Source organism: Babylonia areolata, chromosome 16 (assembly GCF_041734735.1).
Source record: "Babylonia areolata isolate BAREFJ2019XMU chromosome 16, ASM4173473v1, whole genome shotgun sequence".
Classification (NCBI taxonomy): Eukaryota; Metazoa; Mollusca; class Gastropoda; order Neogastropoda; family Buccinidae; genus Babylonia; species Babylonia areolata.
Window position 1 is genome coordinate 10,853,605 of NC_134891.1, and position 24,464 is coordinate 10,878,068.

Genomic DNA, 24,464 nt, shown 5'->3' on the forward strand with positions numbered 1-24,464 from the left:
GTGACTAGACCTGTGGTGGGAGAAGTTCGTATTGCTCAAAGCTGTTCAGTTACTGTCAGGACTGAAAATAAATTCAGATCTGATTCATGTGTTTGACTGGAATGTGTTTGGAATATACAGTTGCAGTGAACTGTGTGAACAACTTCATACAAGTTGTACTGTATTTTGAGGAACATGAAATGATCGGAATGAATTGCATTGTTCTGTGTGAATAATGGAATGTATATCATACTATATTCTGTAGAATACAATATAACGTGACTGGAATGTATTGCATTTACACTGATATTATCTGTGTTATTGATGGTCAAGCGTGCCTGTGTGAGCATATTTGCAGTCCTGTCTTCATCAAAGATCCAGCAGTGAAACAACAAATGTGTTTTGCATGTTATGCATGTCTTCACCATCCACACAAGTGTGCACATATCTTGTAATGTGTGTCACAAGGCCATGGATGATTTACATAATCATTTATTCAAAAGTCAAATATAGAACAGCACATACACATATATGGCTTTCAAACAAGGGTGCAGCTTCTACACATATTGGCATATGCGGTTTTCAAACAAGGCTACAGCTTCTATACCCACGTCTTCTTCCTTTGATCATTAAAAGGCAAATGCTATGAAGCATATAAGTACTTCTAAAATTACATCCAGTACAAAGGAAAAAGGCAAAACATCACATTTACTTCAAGAAAACGTGTAAACTCATGTTCAGTTTCAAATATATAAGGCCTCAAATTCGCCTTAGCAAAGAAATCACGCCAATTTGTTGTTTTTAAAGAAGACAACAATACATATATATACTCTTTGGTTCACGAGTAGATTTTCTTCGATGTTATATGCCTCAGAAGATAATCCTTTTACAAGAAATATTTGGCAAGAAGCAAAGTACCACAGTGTGTCCAATGGCTAGACAAAACCAAACGAACACTGAGTGTTAACTGTGGTTGCAAGAACCATGCCTCCAGTGTGTTACGTAAGGACACGCGATGCAAGACACTTGACACAAGACAAATGAAACACAGCATGTGACACAGCACACGTGACACAGAATACGTGAAACGTTCCAGATAACATTACTCTTCAAACCAAGACACATGACACGAGACATGTGTTAACCGCTAAATTGTAGCCTCCGTTGAACTGGCGTCGATCAAAGTCAGCGGTTACTTACTAAATTATCTCTGTTTTTCTGTGTGTTGATGATGTTGAAGACGAAAGGACGGCAAGGACAAGGAAGAACAAGAAAGAGTAATGAAGAAGCATTGGATGACAAAAAAAAACAAAAACACGGAAAGCAATGAAGTAAGGAGTTAAGGAAGGAAGAAAAGAAAGAAATAAGAAATGAAGGGAATTTAAGCAAGAAAAAGAAAACAGACAGAAAAAAAAAGAGTTTGAAACGAAATGAGGGAATGGAAGAAATGAATGAACCCCCACCCCTACCCCCACCCCCGCCTGAAAAAAAGAAAGATAAAACGGTTAAAAAAAGAAAGAAAGAAAGAAAGATAATGTAAGTTTATGTGTTTTGTGTTCAAGAACGTAGTGGGTTCAGCCCTATGTATCCCTAGGTATATGTCCTCCCAAATTTTCTCTCAGCCGGGTCTTAGTTCAATCAGGTCTATAATCCCCGAATTCTGTGTTCCCCTTGGTCCATGTTCCCCCAAATTTACGTTTTCTGGCTCTTTGTTCCCCCGGGTCTGTGTTATCCCTGGTCTGGAACCACTGCTCACAACTGTATCTTATGCAATGTTAGTACTTTCCCTTCGGTTTGGACCACTGGCTACTACTGTTCACCACTGACCATTACTAACCATTACTGATCACTGACCACTGATGATCACTGACTGCCACTGACCACTTAATACCTCTGGCCACTACTGACTGCTGACCACCAGCATCCACTGATTACCGCTGACCACTGCTGACCACGACTGACCACTGGTCACCACAACTACCACTGATCACCACTAACCACTCACCACTACTAACCACTGACAACGACTGACCATCACTGACAATGAGTAACCACTTCTGACCACTGACCACTGCTGACCACTGACCACTACTGACTGCTGACCACCGCTGACCACCGACACTGACCATTGCTGACCGCTAACCACTACTAACCGCTAACCGACCGCTGATATGTCATCGACCGGCAACAATATGATGGTGCTCTGAATTGTCACCGATCTGCAAAAATTGTCACCAACGTTTTCCAAAATTGTCACCGACGTTTTCAACCTTTTTTTTTCATATTATAATTATTATTTATTTATTTATCTATTTATGTATTTATTTACTTATTTATGTACGCTTATCTATTATTCATTCACCTTTTTTTCTTTTTTTTTCAAGGCCTGACTAAGCGCGTTGGGCTACGCCGCTGGTCAGGCATCTGCTTGGCAGATGTGGTGTAGTGTATATGGAGTTATCCGAACGCAGTGACGCCTCCTTAAGCTACTGAAACTGAAAACTGAAACTGTCACCAACGTGACAAATCAGTGGAGGCGACATTTCAGCGGCTAACAACACGAAACACAGCACAGAACGCCTCAGGACGGAGACTGGCGAAGAAAGTAGGTCAGTTGCTCATTGCCACACCACGGCTTTACTGCCACGCAAACAACCCGCTTTCAGACAGCTGTTGATCTCGACACACAGTTTGCGCTCGTCCTTTCTCTTTTGATTGAAGCTGACGGGCACATTGGCTTTTAAATGTTTTGTTAGTGGTCAAGGCATTTGGGAATCTGTTGCGAGAGTCCGTGATGTGTGTGGTTCAAACCCCACTAGTGCCAGCTCAGTGAAGGGGTAGGGGTAGGGAGGATGGAGAGTGTCACCAACTTCTAGGTCCGCACGAAAGCTGACCTGCCTGTGTCTTCATCTCCTTTGTGGGTGAACACATGCACCGACCAACATAAGCAACTTTAAAGGTCCTGCAAATCCATGTCAGGGCTTGGTGGGGTGTCATGGAAACACAGACACACCCAGCATGCACCTGCCTCCGGTAACAGAGTATGGCTGCCTAAGAAAGTGATGCATTCCCATGGCAAGGTGCTCGGAAGAAGCCAAAAGAAAGTGCATGATAAAAGGAATCTTAAAAAAAAAAACTGGTGAAAATATTAATGAATGAAAAAATAGAAAAAACAAGTGAATCTGTTCTCTTCTTCTTGATAATATACGTGACTACTTCTTCACAGACAATGTCAAACAGCAAACAAGCGCAGGTCTCCTGGCAGGATGAAAGTACACAATTTTAAGCCATTAACTAGAAACTAACTGGGATCAAAGCGAACATGAAATGGATAAAAACTAAATGCAACGGGTCCAGCACATCACTCTACATGCCCCTGATAACTATATTCAGCTACAATTTATTGTTCATGTCAGTTCAGTCACAATGATGAACTTTACCCCTGTCATGAGCGAAACGGTCCAGATTTCAGTGTAGACTTTTTTGGTTGCCTCAGATGCATGCACTCCATGGAGCACATCTTTGATATATTTCCTTCGATTTTCTTTTCTTTTCCTCGCTTAAGAACAACATCAGTTAACCTGACAATAACTGACAGTTCTTTCAGTACGTCAGTTAATCTGACAAAAAATGTTACCGCACTACAATTCGTGTTGTCAGTACATCAGTTAATCTGACAACAACAAAAAAACAACTGTTACTGTGCTACAATTTATGTTGTCAGTACACAATCAGTTAATCTGAAAATAAACGGTTACTGTGCTACAAGCTGTGTTGTCAGTACAACAGTACAACATCAGTTAAACGATCACTGTGTTACAAGTTGTAAAGCGATAAATCAGCGTGATGCAGGCAAGGTAAGCGTAGTGAAATGTCACGCCGGCTGGACGTTGGGGGCTGACCCATTACTGCACTTTCCTTTGCCCCACGATGAAGAGGGCAACAGCCACCACAGCTAACACGAAGGCCACAACGGTGAGGGCAAAGCTGTAGCCCAGTCTGTGATCAAGGAATGACTGATTCAGGAAGGGCTCTTTTCCAGCGTATACCGCGAACTCAATCAGGGAACAGACAGCTGCAACAATAGTAGGCAACAACTTGTCAGTGAAGGGGCGGGGGATGGGGGGGGGGGGGGGGGAACACAGACAGCATGCAGATTCCATGATGGTGTCTCTTTATGCACGAGTGCACAAACAAACTGGAAAATATTCAGGGAACAAAAGTCAGTTTTATGTATCAGTTCGAACGTCTCGTGTTTCACAAGTCACTGAAAGAATAACTGTTGAAGTTGTGTTATTTTCTACAGATTCCATAACCACACCAAATTGAAGTAGGCATGATGCACTTTTTGATGCTCTTTGTTTTCTTTTGGGGGCACAAGGTCATGCATTCAACAAGATGTCCACCACTCAGTGAAACATCAAACTTGACCTCAGCATCAGAACATGAACTTACATGAATACAAACATTCACATCAATACATACATCATCCTGTTTTTCCTGGTAATCTTTCAGCATGTCATGTGACAGTTTTGGACTGTCATTGACGTCAGAATTGTAGTCAACATTGTTCATCCTTTTCAAGACTGTGAACGGACCTTTCCATTATACAAAAGCTTGTTCTGTTCATCAGAAAGTTGAAGTGGCTAAACTTCAGAGCGTACACTTGCTTTTCCATAGCACAATTGGTGACTGGGAAAAGTTTGTGCCCTTACGATACTTTCCGGACTGTACACATGCTCAGAGAAGAGGCATCATGGCCTAGTCGGTTAGGCGTTGGCCTTCTGATCCAGTGATCACTGGTGATCAAGGTTCGAGGCCCCGTTTGGGCATGATGCTGTGTACATGGGAAAGGCATTTCAGTCATTGTCCGAACTCCACTCAGATGTGTTTGGGTAACTGGCCTCGGGTGGGGAAGGTTACATCAGTGAAAGGAGAGGATTGGGCGCCGCCTTTCTATGCCGTGCCCTAGACACGGTAAATATGAATTCAATGCCCCAATGACCGTATAAGCCTATATGACCCTTTAACCCTTTTTAACTTTAACACGTGGTCATCATGGTGAATCTGAAAACGAGCCGAAGACAACTGTCATCAGTTTGGTAGTCAGCTCTCAGGATTTCCCTGCATGTGGGCTTAGCATTGTGTTGAATGTGATTGAAGTTTACCCGTTTGAGTTCTGGCAAGGTCACATGGAATGGACAACTGTTTACAAGAGAGAAAAGAGGAAATGCCGTGTATGGTGTGCCAGGTTAAAGTGTACAGCACGTGCTTTAGAGAACAAGACAACAGCTTACCTAATTCTGGTGTGTACGGCATGTGCTCTTTAGAGAACAAGACAACAGATTACCTAACTCTGGTGTGTTCGGCATGTGCTCTAGAGATCAAGACAACAGCTTATCTAATTCTGATGTATATGGCATGTGCTCTGAGAGAACAAGATAATAGCTTAGTTGGTTCTGGTGTGTACGGCATATGCTCTTTACAAAACAAGTGAACAGCTTAGCTTTATCCAGTGCGTACGGTGTATGTACATAAGAGAACAAGATAATGCCTTACTTCATTCCGATGTGTACAGCAAGTGCACGTGAGAGAACAAGAGAATAGCTTACCTCATTTTGTATGGCAAGTGGTCTTTAGAGAACAAGAAAATAGCTAACTTTGTTTTGGTGTGTACAATATGTGCTTCTGAAGGAGTTTCAGTTTCCGTTTCCGTTTCGGATGTACGCTACACCATATCTGCTAGGCTAATGCCTGACCAGCAGCGTGACCCAATGCACTAGTCCGGCCTTGAGTGCATGCATATGTATTTGTGTATCTGTAAGATTGGAATTTTTCAACTGAATTATACCAGAAGACTATTGGATCGCCATGGGTTCTTTTTCAGTGCGCCAAGTGTGTGCTGCACACGGGACCTCAGTTTACCGTCTCATCCGAATGACTGGACGCTTAGTTTAATTTTCCAGTCAAACATAGGAGAAAGAGGCAAGACCGGGATTCGAATCCGGACCCTCAGGGATACTGTACTGGCAGATAAGCATCTTAACCACTGAGAAAATACTTTTCCCGTTCTGGCGTGCCAGGCTAGAGTGTACGACACGTGCTCTTTAAGAGAACAAGAGAACAGCTCACCTCCAACAGCGGCAGCACCTGCCGCAACGAGCGTGAACATCTTGGCCTTGTCACTCATGAAACAGGTCAGTACAGCACAGGCCAAAGACGCTGCCATCTCCAGCACGCCAAGGATGCCAAACGCTCGACATGCATAAAGCAAATCCGGAACATCTGCACACACACACACAGACACAGCCCACCCCCCCACACACATTCAGATGTTGTTTTTTCAGATTCCCACGTCTAAAGATCATCATCATAATAGCGTCATAAAAGTAATCTTTACAGCGCTGATCTGGGGTACAGACAAATTAATCAAAGGGCTTACACAACAGTCATTCACACGAATGCATAACTCTGACTGAGAGAGATGCAAGACAAAGACTTGCATGTGAATAGAAAGCTAGAGAAACTGGAGACCAGTAAAAAACAGGGGAGAGAGAGGGTGGTGGTGGTGGTGGTGATGGTGGCTTCTCTGGATAGAGCTGTTTTGAGACAAGGCTTGTAAGAACTGAGTGCAGAGAATGACAAAGGGAAAGAGGGAGCTCGCTCCAAGTGAATGTTCCAGAAACAGAAAGATCTGAGGCCGACAGTGGCAACGCGGAAAGAGCTATTGATTCGTCATTTCCACATTGTGAATGGTCTGAAAGAAAACACATCGTATTCCGTATGGCAAAACCACAATGGTAACAACACTTTTGAAAACTTTTTCGGGTCTGAAACAGAGACAAAGGGTAAAACAAAGACAGATAAAACAGAGATAAAAAAAAACAAGCGTCTGCTGAAACAGTGTCAGGGTGTTATAGTAAATCTAATTCATTATCTTGCTCATTAACTGCAGCGTCAACAAATCGTTCAGTGAAGTTATCCTTTAAATTACTCGACCATTTTACATAAACGGTCTGAATAGACCCATCATCGCTATTATCATTGTCAAGTGTGCCATCAACAACATGAAGTTCATTGTGTGAAATATCAGGCATCATAAGTTTCAAAGTTACTGGACAATAAACATCAGAAAACAGTTCATTTAAAGTCCACCACACAAAACTCTTTAGCATTATGCAACATATTCTGTGAAACAATTACATAATCCACCACTGACGCATTCTTACATGTCTTGTTTACCGACCCCGGCGTTAGTCCCCACCCGTCCATTCAATAACCAACTGTTGTTCTGCAAAAGCTAATAGATTATGGCCCATGTCATGGCCCAGGAAAACCAAAATCCTCAAAGTCCCCGTCATCATCAACGTGGTCACTGCTAGCAAGAATCTCATGTAGCTACCTTGTTCTAGAGTTAAAGTCACCCCATTAAAAAAACGTTATCAGAGCTGGGCAATAGAAGCCTCCAGCTCAACATAGGCATTTCTGTTAAAATAGGTGGACATCTCAGGTACCAACTACACAGCGCAAAACAGAACTTCTACACCAAATAATATACTATCGATTTTTTAAAATAGTACAGCTTTTCGGAAACAGCTATGGTTCACAATGCGGTATTTATCGAACACAGCAGGGTCATTTTTACACTTACATCTATCTCTTTGAATAAGGTAGTATACTGTACAAAGCCATTTCTTATCAGAACTAGAACGCCAGCAGATTTGTGCTTGTATATATCTTTTATTGTAAAAAAAAAAGAAGAAGAAAGAGGACAAAGGGTAAAACATAGAGGCAAAAGGTAAAAGGAAAGTAGATAAAGAGAGAACATAGAGACAAAAGGTAAAACGAAAACGAAGGAAGCTAGAACATAGAGGCATAGGGTAATACGAAAGTGAAGAAACAGAAGGGGAAAAAAGAAGATAGAGACAAAGGGTAATGTGAAAACAGAGAAAGAGCGAACAAAGAGAAGACAAAGAGGCGAAGAGTAAAACGAAGGTGGGCAAAGAGAGAACCTGGTGGCACAGGGTAAAACGAAAGTGGAGAAAGTGAGAAGGAAGAGGTTAATGGCGGAACGAAGACAGATTAGACGACAAGACCGAGCGGGGGCAATGGGGCATAGGGGTCGGAAATAGAAGAGCAAACGCGAGCAAAGTGCAGAGAAAGAGAGGAAGCAAGAGAGAGAAAAACAGTGAGCGAGCAAGGGAAAGAGAGTGATTCAGACAAAGAGACAGAGGTAGGGAGGCGGTGACAGGCAGAGAAAAAACAAAATAAAGGCCTCACCGTCATCATCGCCTTTGCCAAAGATACGTTTGCTGAGCGAGATTTTCAAACAGATATCGTTGACGCACATATTCCACAGGCCAGATTCATAGGAAAACCTGCAATCAAGAATTATGAGAGAGAGTGATTCAAACCAAACCTTACAAACACAAAGTGGTAGTGGGAGGGTGGGGGGGCTGGGGTGGGAGGGGGGGAGTTGCGACAGAGAGAGTGTATCTCACAGGGAACATAAGTCAAGACAAGCTTATCTTACCTACAACTTCAATCCGTTATGTGAGTTGTCAGAAGACAACCATGGATATGGTGTGGAGTGGTGGGACAGCGGCAACGCGTTCACATATAAAACATGAGAGTCTGAGGCCACGGGATCGAATCTCACACTCGATTTCTTCCTCTCCACAAGACCTTGAGTGGTGGTCTGGGCGCTAGTCTTTTGTTTTCTTTTTCTTTTTTTTTGAAAATGTTTTAATGGACTTGCCATGGACCACAATTCAAAAGGAAGGGAGTAGGGGTTGGCATGAGAAGGATTTTTTGATTTTTGTTTTGTTTTTTTTCACTTTCATTCATGCACAATTCTATATCTGTCTGTTTCTACATGTATGGACAATGGGCGCTAGTCATTCGGATGAGACGATAAACCGAGGTCCCGGGTGCAGCATGACCTAGCGCACGTAAAACAACCCACGGGAACAAAAGGGCTGTCCCTCGCAAAATTCTGTACCTAAAAACACAAAACAAAAAACCCCGTTTTGATAGTAAAACAAGTACACATGAAGACAACCAGTCACCATGGCGAAGTGGTTAGCGTTGCGGGTTGACGGCTGGGAGGACGCGGATTCGAATTCCAGCGGAGGTGGGTTTTTCGGCCCGTGGCCGGCTCCTACCCAGAGTTGAGTGTGCTGTGGGTTTAAATGGGGAGACTGGCACCACACAGTTGAGTGTCATCCACTTCATGGATGCGTCTTTGGGTGTATTCCTCTAATTTCCTGACCAACACTGCAAGTGTCTATCTCTCGGGCCTGGTTGACGCCGGGATATTATTATGATATGAAGCGTAGAGTGCAACCTTGTCACGTAGTGCCCAACCTAAATGGACCTCCATCCTCCTCCTCCTCTTCCATCATCATCAATATAAAGAAAAATCACAAATTATGTGGCCTTTCATGCCCTGCTCTCATGTTGACCTCAGTTTCGATACCCCTCCACATCCGCGCTTGGAGTGAGTCTTGTCAAGGTCTTCAGTGTCGGCGGATTCATGGGGGACTGTCTTTGCAGGGACGTGGTGGCGGTCTCCACTCTAGGGGAGACGCTCGCTCACTCTGGCTCCGCGACTAAGCCATTATTGTCGTCACTAGTAGGCTTAGTAGGTGGTGTCCTAAGTACGTTAAATCAGAACAGGCGCTACCGAACACCACCGAAGTGCCTCTGCAGCAGTGCAGGGTCTCCTCTGGTGTGTGGCCTCCTGGCGACCTAACATCGATGGTTCCATGTGGACTGCCGGCGCTGGGACTGACACTGGCGAACCCGGGGTGTGGCCTTGTATGGGGGACTCGGAATGAGCGGCGTTGGTGTAATGCCACTGAAATGGTGCAGATGATGGGGGGGAGGGGGGGGGAGAAAAAAAAAGAAAAAAGAAAGATTCATAATATCCACTGTGTCTATGGTTCGGCATATGAAGACGAGGCCTAATTCTCTCCTTCTGCCATTGTAACCTTCCCCAACCGAAGTCAGGTACCCATTGACGCCTGGTGGAGTGAGGACATTCGGAGTAAAGCGCCTTTCCCAAGGACACAGCACCATGCCGAAGCGGGGTTTCAAACCCTGATCACTGGTGAACACTGGATCACAAGTCCAGCGCTTAACCGATTCTGCTGCAGTGCATCCTGAGTGTTTGTGGCGTGCGCTAAAAAGTACTGTTCCGCCACACACAGATCACACTGCCTGCAAACACACACACACACACACACACACACACACACACACACACACACACACAATCTCTTTCATTCTATGTGGGTAGCTATATATATATATATATATATATATATATATATATATATATATATATATATATATGTGGTAACGATACTACTGAGCTGCTGGAGGGTAATGCTAGTAAGACAGCAAGGAAGGTGGGAGAACAAGGAAAAGAGAAGTAAAAGATTACACTGTACTGAGTTGTCTAACGTTTTCTTACAGCTCAGCTCCCTATGTGAAATTCGAGCTGCTTTTCCCAGGCAGAACGCGTCGCGACAGTGCAGTGCAGTTCAAACCCCTTGTTGTTTATATAGATAGATAGATAGATAGATAGATAGATAGATTGGAAGATATAGATAAACCCCACTCTGGGACTCAAACCAGGGACCATTCGCTTTCTAGTCTGGTTGTTAGCGTTACCACTAAGCCACTACTACGCCACGTAAATTACACAGGCCAGATCCATTACGTACCTATGTCGTACTTCCTCGTAGGTGGTCCATGCTGGCGTGGCCAGGCCCACGATCTGTAAGATGAGAGCAAGGCCCACAACTCCTCCGGCCACCAGGATGATGGCGTGTGGCATGACGAACCCCATGGTCAGTGACGGGACTGAAGCAGATCTGTGGACTGACTCACTGTGTCTCCCGGTAACAGCTGTCTGTAAAAAAACAAAAACAAAAAAAGAACAACAAACACACACACACACACACACACACACAAACAGAAAAAGATCTGTCAGTCTGTCAGTTGTGCACTAACTCGCTGTGCCACCGGTACCAGCTTTTTTTTTTTTTTTTTTTTTTTTTTTTTTTTTTTACTCTGATCGGTTTTGAACCCACGACCTCACCCCTTTCCCCCCACCCTCACCCTCACGCCCCTCCCAGTCGTCAGACCGTGGCGAAAAACCACAACCGAGGGGCAGTTTGATTTGGGTTCACTCCGGATGTTTGAAATATTCCAGAGGTATAAGTACCTATAGTCGCGAGGGAGTGAATAGACTGTGCTCTGTTACGGAAATGAAGGTTTGATTTCAAACTGATCTCGGCAATATTTGAATTTTGAACTGTTATACTTTTCAAGATAGATTTTGCTGATGCAAGTTTCATCTGTTCTTCAAAGGGAAATACTTTTATTTTTATTTTTATATAATTAAAAGAAAAATTTCCAAAAACTTGTATACAATACAGAGAAAAGTATGAAACAAACAATATAAAACGAACAGTAGCATCCTCCACTACAGAGAGAAAGATAAAACAGAACAAAAAAAAAAAAGAAAAAAAGAAAAAGAAAAGAAGACTAAACAAGGTAAAACAAATCTGTAACAACACCAACATAAAAAAAAACCCAACTTGTCCAATCATTCAATCAATCAATGTTTACACATTAATGATTGTAGTAATCATGATGATTTAAGATGATATTCATAACAAAACATCCTGGACCAGTTGTAACATAGCAACAGTATCAATTATGTCAACTATTACACTATTACAGTAATGGTATCAAGGGTGAGGTGAAAGCGAGTGGTGGCATTATAATATCATAATAGTAAGGAGCATGAGTAAACCACTTCTACATTATTGGAAAAGAGAGCTTGTAGTTAATCACATTGTAAAGACAACAACAACCATAATAATTCAAAAAATAAATAAATAATAAATATAAAAAAAATAAATAAAGACCTGCTAGTACAAAGTAAGGACTGTTATACAGAATGATAACTATGGAACATGCGAAATTGTGATTAAGCAACAGTTTCCATAATTGGAAGGTAACTGTTCCACTTTGTACGGAAAGCATGATGGTTCATTAGTATATAAGATGCATGTTCTTCGATTTTGTATCTGTATCTGAGCTGCGTTTTAAATGCATTGAGTTGTGGTGGTTGTTTATTGAATTTGCATTTGTACAGAACGTTTTTGGCAAGTAAAATAATGAAATCTAAAATGTCATCTGTAGCAAATGTGCGTGAGTTTCCAAATAAAACTAATTCTTCACATAATTGGGCATTGTATACATTATTGCATTTGTTATTAATATCAGTTTGGAAAGCAGTCCAAAATCTCTGCGCAATCTCACATCTCCAAAAAAGGTGTTCAATGGTTTCTGGATGTGATCCACAGAAGCTACATTTATCATTATGAGAGATATTCATCTGTTTCAGTGATCTGTTTGTTGCAACAATCCTATGAACTATTCTTATTTGAAACCATTTTAAGTTGACATCACTTATTTTGTGTATTTTGTGAAATGTCTGTTTCCAATTAATGTTCAGTTGCAACAAATCGTTCCATTTCTTACAGCATTTAGGGGTCATATTGTTTTTAACTAGAGTGTCGTAATAAACTTTTGTTCCTTTTTTCACTGAATATATCATTTGTAATGATTTTCTCATCTGCAAATGTTCAGGTTTTTTAAATATAATTTCTAACTGACCTTATGCAACCATTTAAAGTAAGGAAATGTGTTATATTTCCATGCTTTTGACTAAAATCTTCATAGGAAAGGAAACTACTGTCCCCATGCACTAGATGAGAAATATTCCAGAGCCCCTTTTCCATCCAATTTCTGTATAATAAAATCTTACTTCCAATTTTAATATTTTGGTTCAGAAAGATTGGTTCTGCCAAAAACTTCTTTGCTGCTTGATAGTGGGACCTTCTGACAAAATTCTTTGTAGGCTTGGAAAACATGAATCCAGAACTTATTCTTGTCATTAGGTGTTGGTGGACAGGGTCCATATCTACCAATATCTTCAATAACTGGATTGCTTTCTTTTATTATTAATATCCATTTATGGTTTGAAAACTTTAATTTATGTATCCAGCTCAGTTTAAGACCTTTAATAAATTGTTTGATGTCAAACATTCCTAATCCTCCTACTCTTGTACTTTTAATTACTGTTTTTCTACTTATTCGATCCTGATTTTTGTTCCAAATGAATTTAAAACATGCCTTCTGCAGCTCATCAATATATTCATCAGGTGGATATGGTAGAAACATCCATAAATGGGTTATTTTTGATATAATCAATGACTTGAGAACAGCTATCCTTCCTACAGGAGTAATCGGTTGTTTTTTTTTATTTTTTTTTTTTAATCCATATTCTAAATAACATTCTAATTTCAGACATTTTGTCTTTATAGTTTAATTCATCACATTCTTCTAAATCAACAGTAAACCACACTCCTAAGATTTTAAATTTTGGTAGGTTTCACACCATTTTTAAATGAGGTAGATATCTAATTTGACATTGTTTTCTGCTACCCAGCTATATTCCTTGAGTTTTACCTGTGTTCATAAATAATCCTGAAAAACTACTAAACAAGTCGGCTGTCCTTATGATCTCCTCAAACGATATTCTATCTCCTTTGGTCATCAATTGGGTGTCATCTGCAAACTGTGCAGTTTTATGATATGTATTGTTAATATTAATACCTTTAATCAGTTTAATTTCTCTTATCATTAAGCCAAGGATTTCAACACATAAAAGAAATAAGTAGGGTGAAATGGGATCACCTTGACGAAATCCTCCCTCTACTGGAAACCAAGAAGATGCCGTTCCATTTACTACTACTGCTGATTTAATATTTTGATAAAAAGTACTTATCCATCTACAGAAGACTGGACCAAATCCAAACGCTGTTAACACTTTCATCATGAAAGTTAAGTCAACAGTAACAAACGCTTTTTCAAAATCTATACAAATCAATAAACCAGGCAACTGCTTTGAATTTAAATAATGAATCATATCATATATTAATCTAATATTGTCACCAATAAATCTGTTAGACATAATTCCTGTTTGGTCATCACTAATTAAAGAGGACAGCACAGTCTTAACTCTATTTGCTAAGCAAGAAGATCCAGTTTTATAAACAACATTTAATAAAGAAATCGGTCTCCAGTTCTTAATAAATTCTCGTGGTTTGTCACCCTTTGGTATACAAATTATTATGCCTTCTTTCTGTGTTTCTGACAGTTCACCTTTCTTCAAACCTTCATTTAGTGACCTGACAATTAAGTAGCCAAGATCCTTCCAAAAGAATTTAAAAGATTCGGCAGAAAAGCCATCAGTACCTGGACTCTTATTGTTCTGCATGCGTTTAAGTGCCTGGGTAGCTTCTTCATAAGTAATTTCACCCTCAAGATTTTCTATTTCTATATTACTAAGTTTAGGCATTTCCTTAACAATATCTGCTATATCACATGTTTGAACAAGTCTCTTTTTATATAAATGTTTATAGAAATCATTAACCTCCTTTAATATTACATTATGTTCATGAAATTCTTCTCCTTTGTCTGTAACTAATTTCTTCATACTCTTATTTACAAAGTACCTTTTTTTCAAGATTATAAAAGTACTTTGATAATTTTTCTCCTTCTGCGATCCATCTGGCCCTTGAACGCATGAGTACACCTTCCATCTTCTTTTTTCTAATATCTACAAGCTTTGACTTATTATCTTCTGTTCTGTCATTTTCTTGACATGTTCTGACATTCCTGCTTTCTAAGTTCTGTATTTCTGTTTCTAACTGTTTTTCTTCCTCTTCTGTTTTACGTTTTTTCATTGTGGCGCATGAGATTGTTTTTGATCTAATCTTCATTAATAGAACATCTAACAATAATTGGTGTGATATTACAAACTGTATTTCGGACATTGGAATGTTTCTTAATTCTTCATAATTGTATATTGGAACTGCATATTCTCTAATAACTTGTTTAATTTCTTCTTTGATTTCATTTACATAATCCATATCTTTCAGTAAAGAATTGTTGAATTTCCCAAAAGACTTTCGTTTAATTTTTTCACCAAATGAAAATTTAAGAACTATCATTGAATGGTCTGTCCTATAGCCATATTGGATGTCTGCTTCATGTACATACTGTATCAAACATTCAGATATAAGGAAGAAGTCCAAACAGCTCTGTTGAAAAGGGGATGGTCTACGCCATGTAAAACGTGTACTATCAGGGTTTAAGTCTCGCCAAACATCATACATATCTAAGTTTATCATAATGTCTTCTACTTTGTCTCTAGCTTTATGGTTATTTATGTGTTTATAATTAAAATGTGGGTCAAAAACTAGATTCCAGTCACCTCCAATAATCAGGTTTGAGTATCCAAACTGTGTAATATTTTTTTCCAGTTCATCGTAAAATTCTGGGGAATCTTTGTACTTTCCATTAGAATCCTTGTACACATTTTTAATTTTAAATTCAAAGTTGTTATTGAACATAACAGCAACACTTTTGGATTGTGAATTATGAGATGCAAAGTGACAAGTGTAACCCCATTCAGATCTAACATACGATTCAATGTTTGGGTCGATATGTGTATCTTGAAGGAGATAAATGGAGTGTTTCTTTTGTCTAAGAAAGTTAAAAACATCTCTCCTTTTTTTAACGTTACCCAGTCCTTGACAGGTCAAGGAAACAATGCTTATATTTTCCATTTTATTTTATTATTATTCTGGCTAATATATCAAGTAATTAATGGCTTATACTATATTTTCTAGTGGAGTCTAGAAGGCATCCACTCATTGTATTGTTTGCATGGTACATAGTACAACTGTGCAAAGGCTTTCATATAAAGAAAAATACACTGCTTTATGAGTACCCATCACTGAGTGACAATCATTTATATCATCCACGACGGGACAAGCTAAAATAAAAACAAAGTACATCAACAGAAAAGCACACATTTAGACATACAGCTAAGTTTTGGTCAAGTGAGTGGGATCGGAGATTAGAAAAGAGAGATAAACCACTCGCGGCAGGCCCCTTCTTACTGTCTATAACAGTGCTGAAGCCGTTTTGGGGCACACACGCAGTGCGGAAGGGTGGGGGTAAATCACCCTCTCCTTCCCCACCCGAAGGAAACTGGTCGGTTCTGACGGTTCAGCTGCAGTAAAGCGAAAGTTAAGTTACGCCTGGAATTTCCCACGTGTAGTAAGATTCGCTGTATACAAAGAAAACCGATTCATTTTTGCTTTGGTTTTTAGCACGTTTGCATCTGCTTGAATATAGATAATATAAAAAGAAAATAAAGCAGCTCCCCCCACCACCAACTCCCCCCCCCTCCCCCAGCGCAATGTTGCACATGAGAGAGACTGTTATAAATTATTGAACTGCGTTTTCGTAACGCTACTTTTTCTTCACACTTTCTGGTTTACATCACCATTTCTTAAAAAAAAAAAAAATATCAAAACATAAAACACATATTCAGCTCTGTCTCTCTTCTAACATCTGTCTGTACATACATACATGAATACATATATACATAATTTCATATAGATCTATCAGTATGTAAATCTAAATCTATCTATATGTACATAATCATATATATAATTCATATATATACGAATGCTTCATGTTGCCCGAGCAGACCATTGTATTGTGCTCTTTCTCTCTCTCTAAGTCTCTGTCTCTGTCTCTCTCTCTCGGGAGTTTTACATGGCTGTTAAAAGCATCTACGATTCTGTACTTGTATGTGTTCGTGACAAAGGTATTTATTCAGACTTTTTTCAGTGTCCAAGAGGGGTTAAACAAGGTTGTATGCCAAGCACACAGCTGTTTTCCTTTTTCATCGGTGAATTGGCAGTGGAGTTATCAAAGAAGGGGAGACATGGAATACAAATGATACCTGGCGCAACAGATTTGCTCTTAATGCTATTTGCTGATGATGTTGTTCTCTTGTCTGACACACCCATAGGGTTACAAAATCAATTAAATGCCCTTAAGCAAGAAACAGACAGACTACAACAAACAGTGAATCTCGATAAGACCAATATTATAGTTTTCCGCAATGGAGGTCATCTTTCGACTCGTGAAAAATGGTGCTGTGGTGATAGGGAAATAAAAGTAACCAATACATATAAATATTTAGGAATGTTATTCACAACAAAATTGAGTTTGACATCTGCGTGGGATGAAGCAAACAGAAAAGGGAAAAAAGGTGTAATCCAAATTATAAAATCACTCAGGAGACTGCGTTCGACTGACGCTTTCCTTTCGTATGGGCGGGGCAAAGGCAGCTCATGAATAATGAATGCGTGTCGCGGCGCAGGCTGCCTGGCTTCAGCAATTTCTGCAAGTGGTTTATCTCTCTTTTCTAATCTCCGGTGGGATCTTGCGGCGAGGCGACGTTCGCGCAGCACTGGGGGAAAAAAAAAAAAAGCAGCCTGTGTTTGTGTCCTGTTTGTGTTAACATAGCGTGTGCGTAAGTGGGAGCATGTCGCACGCACATGCATGTGGGGAAAAAAAAAACAAACAAAAAAACAACAACAAAAAACCATGCAACAAAATGACCATATGCATGGCAATGTTATCTGCGCAATCCATTAAAGTCATGCCCTGCACAATCGCCACAACATACACCCCCACGCAAATACGTCCATTGGGAAAGTTTAAACTTCACACACTGACGCACCGCGGAATACACGGCACAGTTCGCTCCAGCACAAGGATCAGTATCAGTATCAGTAGCTCAAGGAGGCGTCACTGCGTTCGGACAAATCCATATACGCTACACCACATCTGATGCCTGACCAGCAGCGTAACCCAACGCGCTTAGTCAGGCCTTGAGAAAAAAAAAGAAAAAAAAAAGCGTACATAAATAAATAAATAAATAAATAACTAATAATTATGATAAAAAAGAAAAAAGAAAAAAGTAGTAATGAAAATAATGATAAAATAATAATAATAATAAATAAATAATTAAATAAATAAGACAACAATGATGATAAATAAGCAAATAAACATAAAACATGAAGACACACATTCACACATACACCCACACATGCATAACAGATATGCCCCCAAAACGCAGTTTCATAGATATGAAAGCACAGTCAAATACATATAAACGTACATGAGCTCCAACACACACACACACACACACACACACACACACACACCACAAATTTCCCAAGGAGTCGGCAATATTGTGTCCAACACGGAGGAGTAGGGAACATAGGGTCGGGGTGCGCGGGAGGAGTAATGACAAGAAGGGGGAGGGGGAAACGACAGTCAATGAAGGAAGACGCGGTAGAAGCGGGACACACCCAAGGATACAACGAGCAACAGCAAGCATAGCAGCACACAGAACCGGAGAATCCACACGCAAGCGCAACACACAAATCTTGCGAGGAGAAGTGGGCTGTAAATTTAACCTCTCTCTGTTGTGTGCGGAAATAATGTATTCATACAGAAAAAAGTGTATGAAATGAATAAACGTTGAGTGAATCGTTTGTCTCTAAACGTATTCCAATCATAATATACATGTACACACACACACACGCACACACACACACACACACACACACACACACACACATATATATATATATATATTATTATTAAAAAAAAGAAAAGAAAAAAAGCACTCAGTCACAACCGTCAGTTGCCAACTGTGTGCGAGTGTGTGTGTTTGTGGTTTAATTTGATTTTGCGTTAATAATACTTGGTGGTTGTTTGTACAGACGTGCGCGTATGTACGTGTCAACATGGGAAGTAGGTGCGCGCGCGCACGCATGTGGCTATGTGAGCGTTCCAATGTGCGCGTGTTCATATTGTAGGTACGTCTGTGTGAAAGTTAATGCGCGTGTCCCCCTCTCATCATCACCGCTCTCATGTACTAGTGTCAGAGTCACAATGTCACATTCCACGGCGCAGTACCTCGTCAACATCCACCTCCACCTCCAGCCTCACAGTCTTGCCATTCTTGATCTTTGCAAATATTTTCCCCCTGGAAATTTTCTCTGTGTGTGTGCGTTAATGTGTGTGCGTGAGTGAGTGTGTGTCGCGCGCGCGCGCGCGCGCGTGTGTGTGTGTGTGTGCGTGTGTGTGTGTGTGTGTGTGTGTGTGTGTGTGTGCGTGCACGCGTGTGTGTGTGTGTGTGCGTGGGTGCGTGCGTGCGTGCGTGTGTACGTGCATATGTGTTTCTCCTGCAGGGAGAAGGACACCACTGTCATGTACCAACACCACTGTCATGTACCAACACCACTATCACCACTGTCATGTACCAACACCACTGCCATGTACCAACCAACACCACTGTCATGTACCAACACCACTGCCATGTACCAACACCACTGTCATGTACCAACATCACTGATCACGTGTGATGTTGGACAATGGCGAAACAGAATAAATTCCTCAACGATACCAGGGGAGGATTCATATCATCGTCGTTTAGTTTCATGCTTAATGGTATTTGCGTTCTTAAAGTTGCATTCATCGGCATGGAATTGTCATCTCTACATTGAACTTTTAGATACGTCCTTTTAGGAAGATCCTGGAGAGGGATAGGAATCTGGAATGTGTGAATATTGCATGCAATAGCTCTAGATATCTACATTCTCTCAAACATCCTCACACAAACATACACATATAATTGGAAACATAGGTAGGAGAGAACAAATAAAAGAGATCGTGTCATTGAATAAATCAAGAAATGTATCAGGCATGAAAAAAGATAAAAACGAAATAATGATAACAACGACAATGCAGAAATTTGAAAGACGCACACAAGCACGCACGCACGCACATTCATACATACATACATACTAAACACAAACGCGCGCGCGCGCACGTACGCACGCACGCACGCACACACGCATGCACCAACAAACACACGCATATTGACACAAACTACCCACGCACTCACGCAATCACACACACATACACACACATACACACACACACACACACACACACACACACACACACACAGAGTTACACACACCTACGCGCACATACACACACGAACACAGAACAATCGAACAAAGCAGACAAATTACGACATTACATGATAAAACAGTTCCTGCTAAACATTTCCTCGAAGAACATTGTACAGTAGATGAAACAAATGTTCACACACACACACACACACACACACACACCACATACACCACACACACACACCACATACACCACACACACACACACACACACACACCCACACACACACACAGTTACACACACCTACGCGCACATACACACACGAACACAGAACAATCGAACAAAGCAGACAAATTACGACATTACATGATAAAACAGTTCCTGCTAAACATTTCCTCGAAGAACATTGTACAGTAGATGAAACAAATGTTCACACACACACACACACACACACACACACACATACATACCACATACACCACACACACACCACATACACCACACAACACACACACCACACACATACATGACAAACAATTGAAACAAACTACAACATTACATGATAAAGCAATATATATCAAACATTTCTAGTAAACGTATGTACATTAACAAATAGTAAAGAGTGGCAACTCTCTCCACCCACAATGGACACAGCTTTAAGTCAGCGCCGCCTACACTACCGATTCAGCTAGCACATAGGCAAATAAAAGTCACATTGGAACAAACCCAGACACTTCCTAAAAAAGGAAGCACCGAGCCTGTCCTTATACGGATCATCTGACATTTGCACACAGCAGCAAAGACAGAAGAAATGTGCAAACACAAATTAGCTTTTATTCAAGACTGGCATAGCCTCTTTAATGTACATTAGATTTATGAAATTAAACTGAAATTGTAAACTATATACGCGTTGTAAAAACACTCACACACCCCCCCCCCCCCGCGCCCCCTCCTCCCCCACACACCACACACACACACCCATCAACAACAACAAAAGCACACTCAGATGAAAAACAGAGTAAACAAATTACAGCATTACATCACAAAACAGTACGTGTTAAGAATGTCTCACATATATATTTACACAATATAACTGTAAAAACTGTTGTGTTCTGAAAGTGTTGTGGTTCGTTCGATTTCAATACAGAGGGGAGCAGACAGGGGGATATAGGATCGACTAAGGATGCACTCACTCACTCGCTCTCCTCACATCAATAGCAGGGCCACATGGAGTGGTTTTTATAGAGTGTTTACTTTACAGTACAGCACACACACTAAGCAGTTCACCCTACTTAGCAAAAGCAACAAACACTAAGGCAGCACACACTGCCTGCTTCAAGTACTTCCTACAAGCAGCACACAGTAAAAAGTTCACCCTACACTTAAAGGAGCACCTACAAGCAGCATCTACAAACAGCACACCTGGAACACAAAACACAAAACCAAAACCCAGGTCAGGTAAAATATCAAAATATCCTGACATCACTGACATGAAAGGCCTATACCCTCTCAGCACCTTTCTTCACATGCCCACCAGTATGCACTCTTCTCACACATAGATCTATGTGTGGTAAAAACAAGCTTCACCAAGCTTACCTGCCACCAACAGTGACATACCATACTGTGCACCTTACCTATGACTGACCAATACAACCCAGAGTGTTCAACTCATGTTACGCATCATTCAATAAAACTGTGTGTTATCATGACCAAACAAATCTCCTCTTTGCCTTCATAAAGTGTCCGACTGACACAAGTACATGTATGGAAATCATTACTTCCAACATATCTCTGGTAAGCAGCAATCAATGTGCAACAACATAGCACTGACCCTCAGTGCTCTCATAGTTTACCAACTCATTAATCACATTAAAATGTGCTTTCCCACTAAGTAAACCACTGACACATAGCACAACTCCTACACATGTTACCATAACAACCAACAAATCAAACGTGTTCCACAACATTTGCTGTTACTCCCATGTGCACACACACATGAAAAACCCTCAACACACACTGACAATGTGTTAGCCTATAGATCTGTTCAGTTCACACTGACCCAACACCACCTACTTTTTACAAAACAAGTAAGTAATACATCAAAAATTCAGAACAAGATATCTGTAACAAAACAGAAGAGGGATGGGGATGGGGTGGACTCAAAAGATATAGGCCAGTACTTCCCTCAATGGGTAGCTTTCACACATTAACCCCTTTTCTTTCCACAAGCCATAAGGTCAACTCAAACTGGCTGTTCACCGACACAAAACATAGTTTCCCAACACAACTAAGTTATCAACATAACATAAAACCATTACAAGTCATGTACTGACATGCCCAACAGGGATTTCCTTGCTCCTCACATCACTGATCAGTCAGTCACCCTGTGTCAGTCAGTTTTTCTGGGAGACAGCTGAGAACTGGCTGTGCTGACTGGTTTTATCCCTTCCCACAACATACTACGCATACTAATGCAAGCTACAACACTCACTCCCCCAACTAGTTGAACTGAAGTAACCAATCTTTGTCCTTTTTTTTTTCCTCAAGGCCTGACTAAGCGCGTTGGGTTACGCTGCTGGTCAGGCATCTGCTTGGCAGATGTGGTGTAGCGTATATGGATTTGTCCGAACGCAGTGACGCCTCCTTGAGCTACTGAAACTGAAACTGTCCTAGTGACGCTATGTGAATGACTGACAGAATCACTGCTTAATCCCAATTCGTCCAATTCAACAGATTGATCTGATTTGCTACAATTCTACCCACTTGGCTGTACACATTCTATGACAACAAGTTCACCCGTTTACGTCACAAAGAGACTGGGGAGACAGGACAATACAACTCTCAGCATGTTAGCCAGCATGATCAAAGTTCACATTAGCATAAATTCTCCCTAGCTTACATTCCAAAGTCCCGCCATCTACCTCAGCCGTGTTTGTGAACGGGGAGATGGGGAACGACTTGAAAGACAGGCTGCCACATGGGATGTTCCGACACGCCGACACAAGCATGTTTCGAAAACACCGACATATGTTTCAGCACGGGGATTGTGGCAGACATCACATAACTGCACGTGTTCCTACAGCTGGGGCGGGTAACGCGGCGTCGCTGACCAAAGAGGGCCGACTAGGGAGTGGGGGTGCGGAAGGTAGAAGGAGGGAGGGTGGCGCGGTGTTGGCGCGACCTCAAAGACTGGACTTTGGACAGAGCGGGAAGGGAGACAAGAAGGAGGGGGTGGGGGGCGGGGGGGGATGGGGGGGGGGGGGGGGCGAAGGGATAGGGAGGGAAGGGGGGCAGAGTGGTAGGGGTGAACACACACACACACACACACACCCGTATACAAACACAACACACACGCGCATGCACATACCTACCCACCCACCTGCACACACGCAATACACAGACACAAGCACGCGCACGCAGGCGCGCAAACACACACACACACACCTCTGCTTCATACGATATTGTATGACTGTCTGAACAGGTGTGCCTTGAGGGCAGTTTTGAACTGTGAATTGCGTACTTGTCACTGCAATATTGATGTCATTGGAAATTAATTTCTATTCATTATGGAATACCCGAGTTCATTCCAAACAAATTCTTGAATCCAAAACCAGTTTCTGATTTCTGCAATTGAAGGCAGGTTGGAGAGTGTATTTTGATAGTGGAGGAAATTCATAAAAGTGGGAAAGATTGCAAGATGATGTGATCAATTTTTTTATTCGTTATCATCAACAATTTTATGTTGTTTGAATTGCGGCTGTTCGCGTTTTAATTGTTGTGTATGATCGCTATGATGTTACTTTATTTACATCGTCAGTACCCCAACTGGGGGCAAAGGGCAAAATATCCTTGATTATCGTATGTGTGGTGTGTTTTCTTTTATACGCGAATGTAAACCCTTGAAAAAAAAATACCTAAAGAAAAAACGAGATGAAAAACTGAACGCCACACCTCACGTCCGAACGGCTAACTGGATGTTACAGAATGTGCAAAATAATAGTCATAAATAAAGCCAGGGTCTTATGTCACTGTTTTCCATTAGGACGGGGAAGAAGCATCAAAGAGTAGTCTTGGCACTATTTAACAAGAAGGTATAACTGTGACCAACTACCGACATGACGTAGGTAAAACAGTGACCATCTACCAACAAAACATAGGTAAAACAGTGACCACCTACCGACAGTATACAAAGGAAACCTATGATCATCTAACACCAACACAAGCGCAAAACTATGACCATTTACCAACAATACAGAGGAAACTCTGACCACCTACCAACAACACAAAGGTAAAACAATGATCATGTACCAACAACACAAAGGTAAAACAGTGACCACGTACCAACAACACAAAAGGTAAAACAATGACCACCTACCAACAACACAAAGGTAACTCAGTGACCACATACCAACAACACAAAGGTAAATCAATGATCATGTACCAAAAATACTCAGAACAACGACCATCTACTGACAACACAAAGGTAACACAATGACCATGTACCAACAACACAATGGTTAAACAGTAATCACATGTCAAGA

The 24,464-nt window shown here is 41.1% G+C and overlaps 1 protein-coding gene across 1 annotated transcript in view; it reads right to left on the reverse strand.

Moving 5' to 3' along the window:
• Positions 1–455: 455 nt before the first annotated feature.
• LOC143291145 (uncharacterized) overlaps positions 456–24,464 on the reverse strand; it is a 24,983-nt gene continuing 974 nt past the window's right edge. The window contains exons 2-5 of the mRNA XM_076600821.1: positions 10,710–10,897; positions 8,260–8,357; positions 6,112–6,264; positions 456–4,054 (exon numbers count right to left, since the gene is read on the reverse strand). Coding sequence (XP_076456936.1) covers positions 3,885–4,054; positions 6,112–6,264; positions 8,260–8,357; positions 10,710–10,834 — 546 coding nt within the window. The 5' untranslated portion in view covers positions 10,835–10,897 and the 3' untranslated portion in view covers positions 456–3,884. The remainder of the gene's footprint in view (positions 4,055–6,111; positions 6,265–8,259; positions 8,358–10,709; positions 10,898–24,464) is intronic.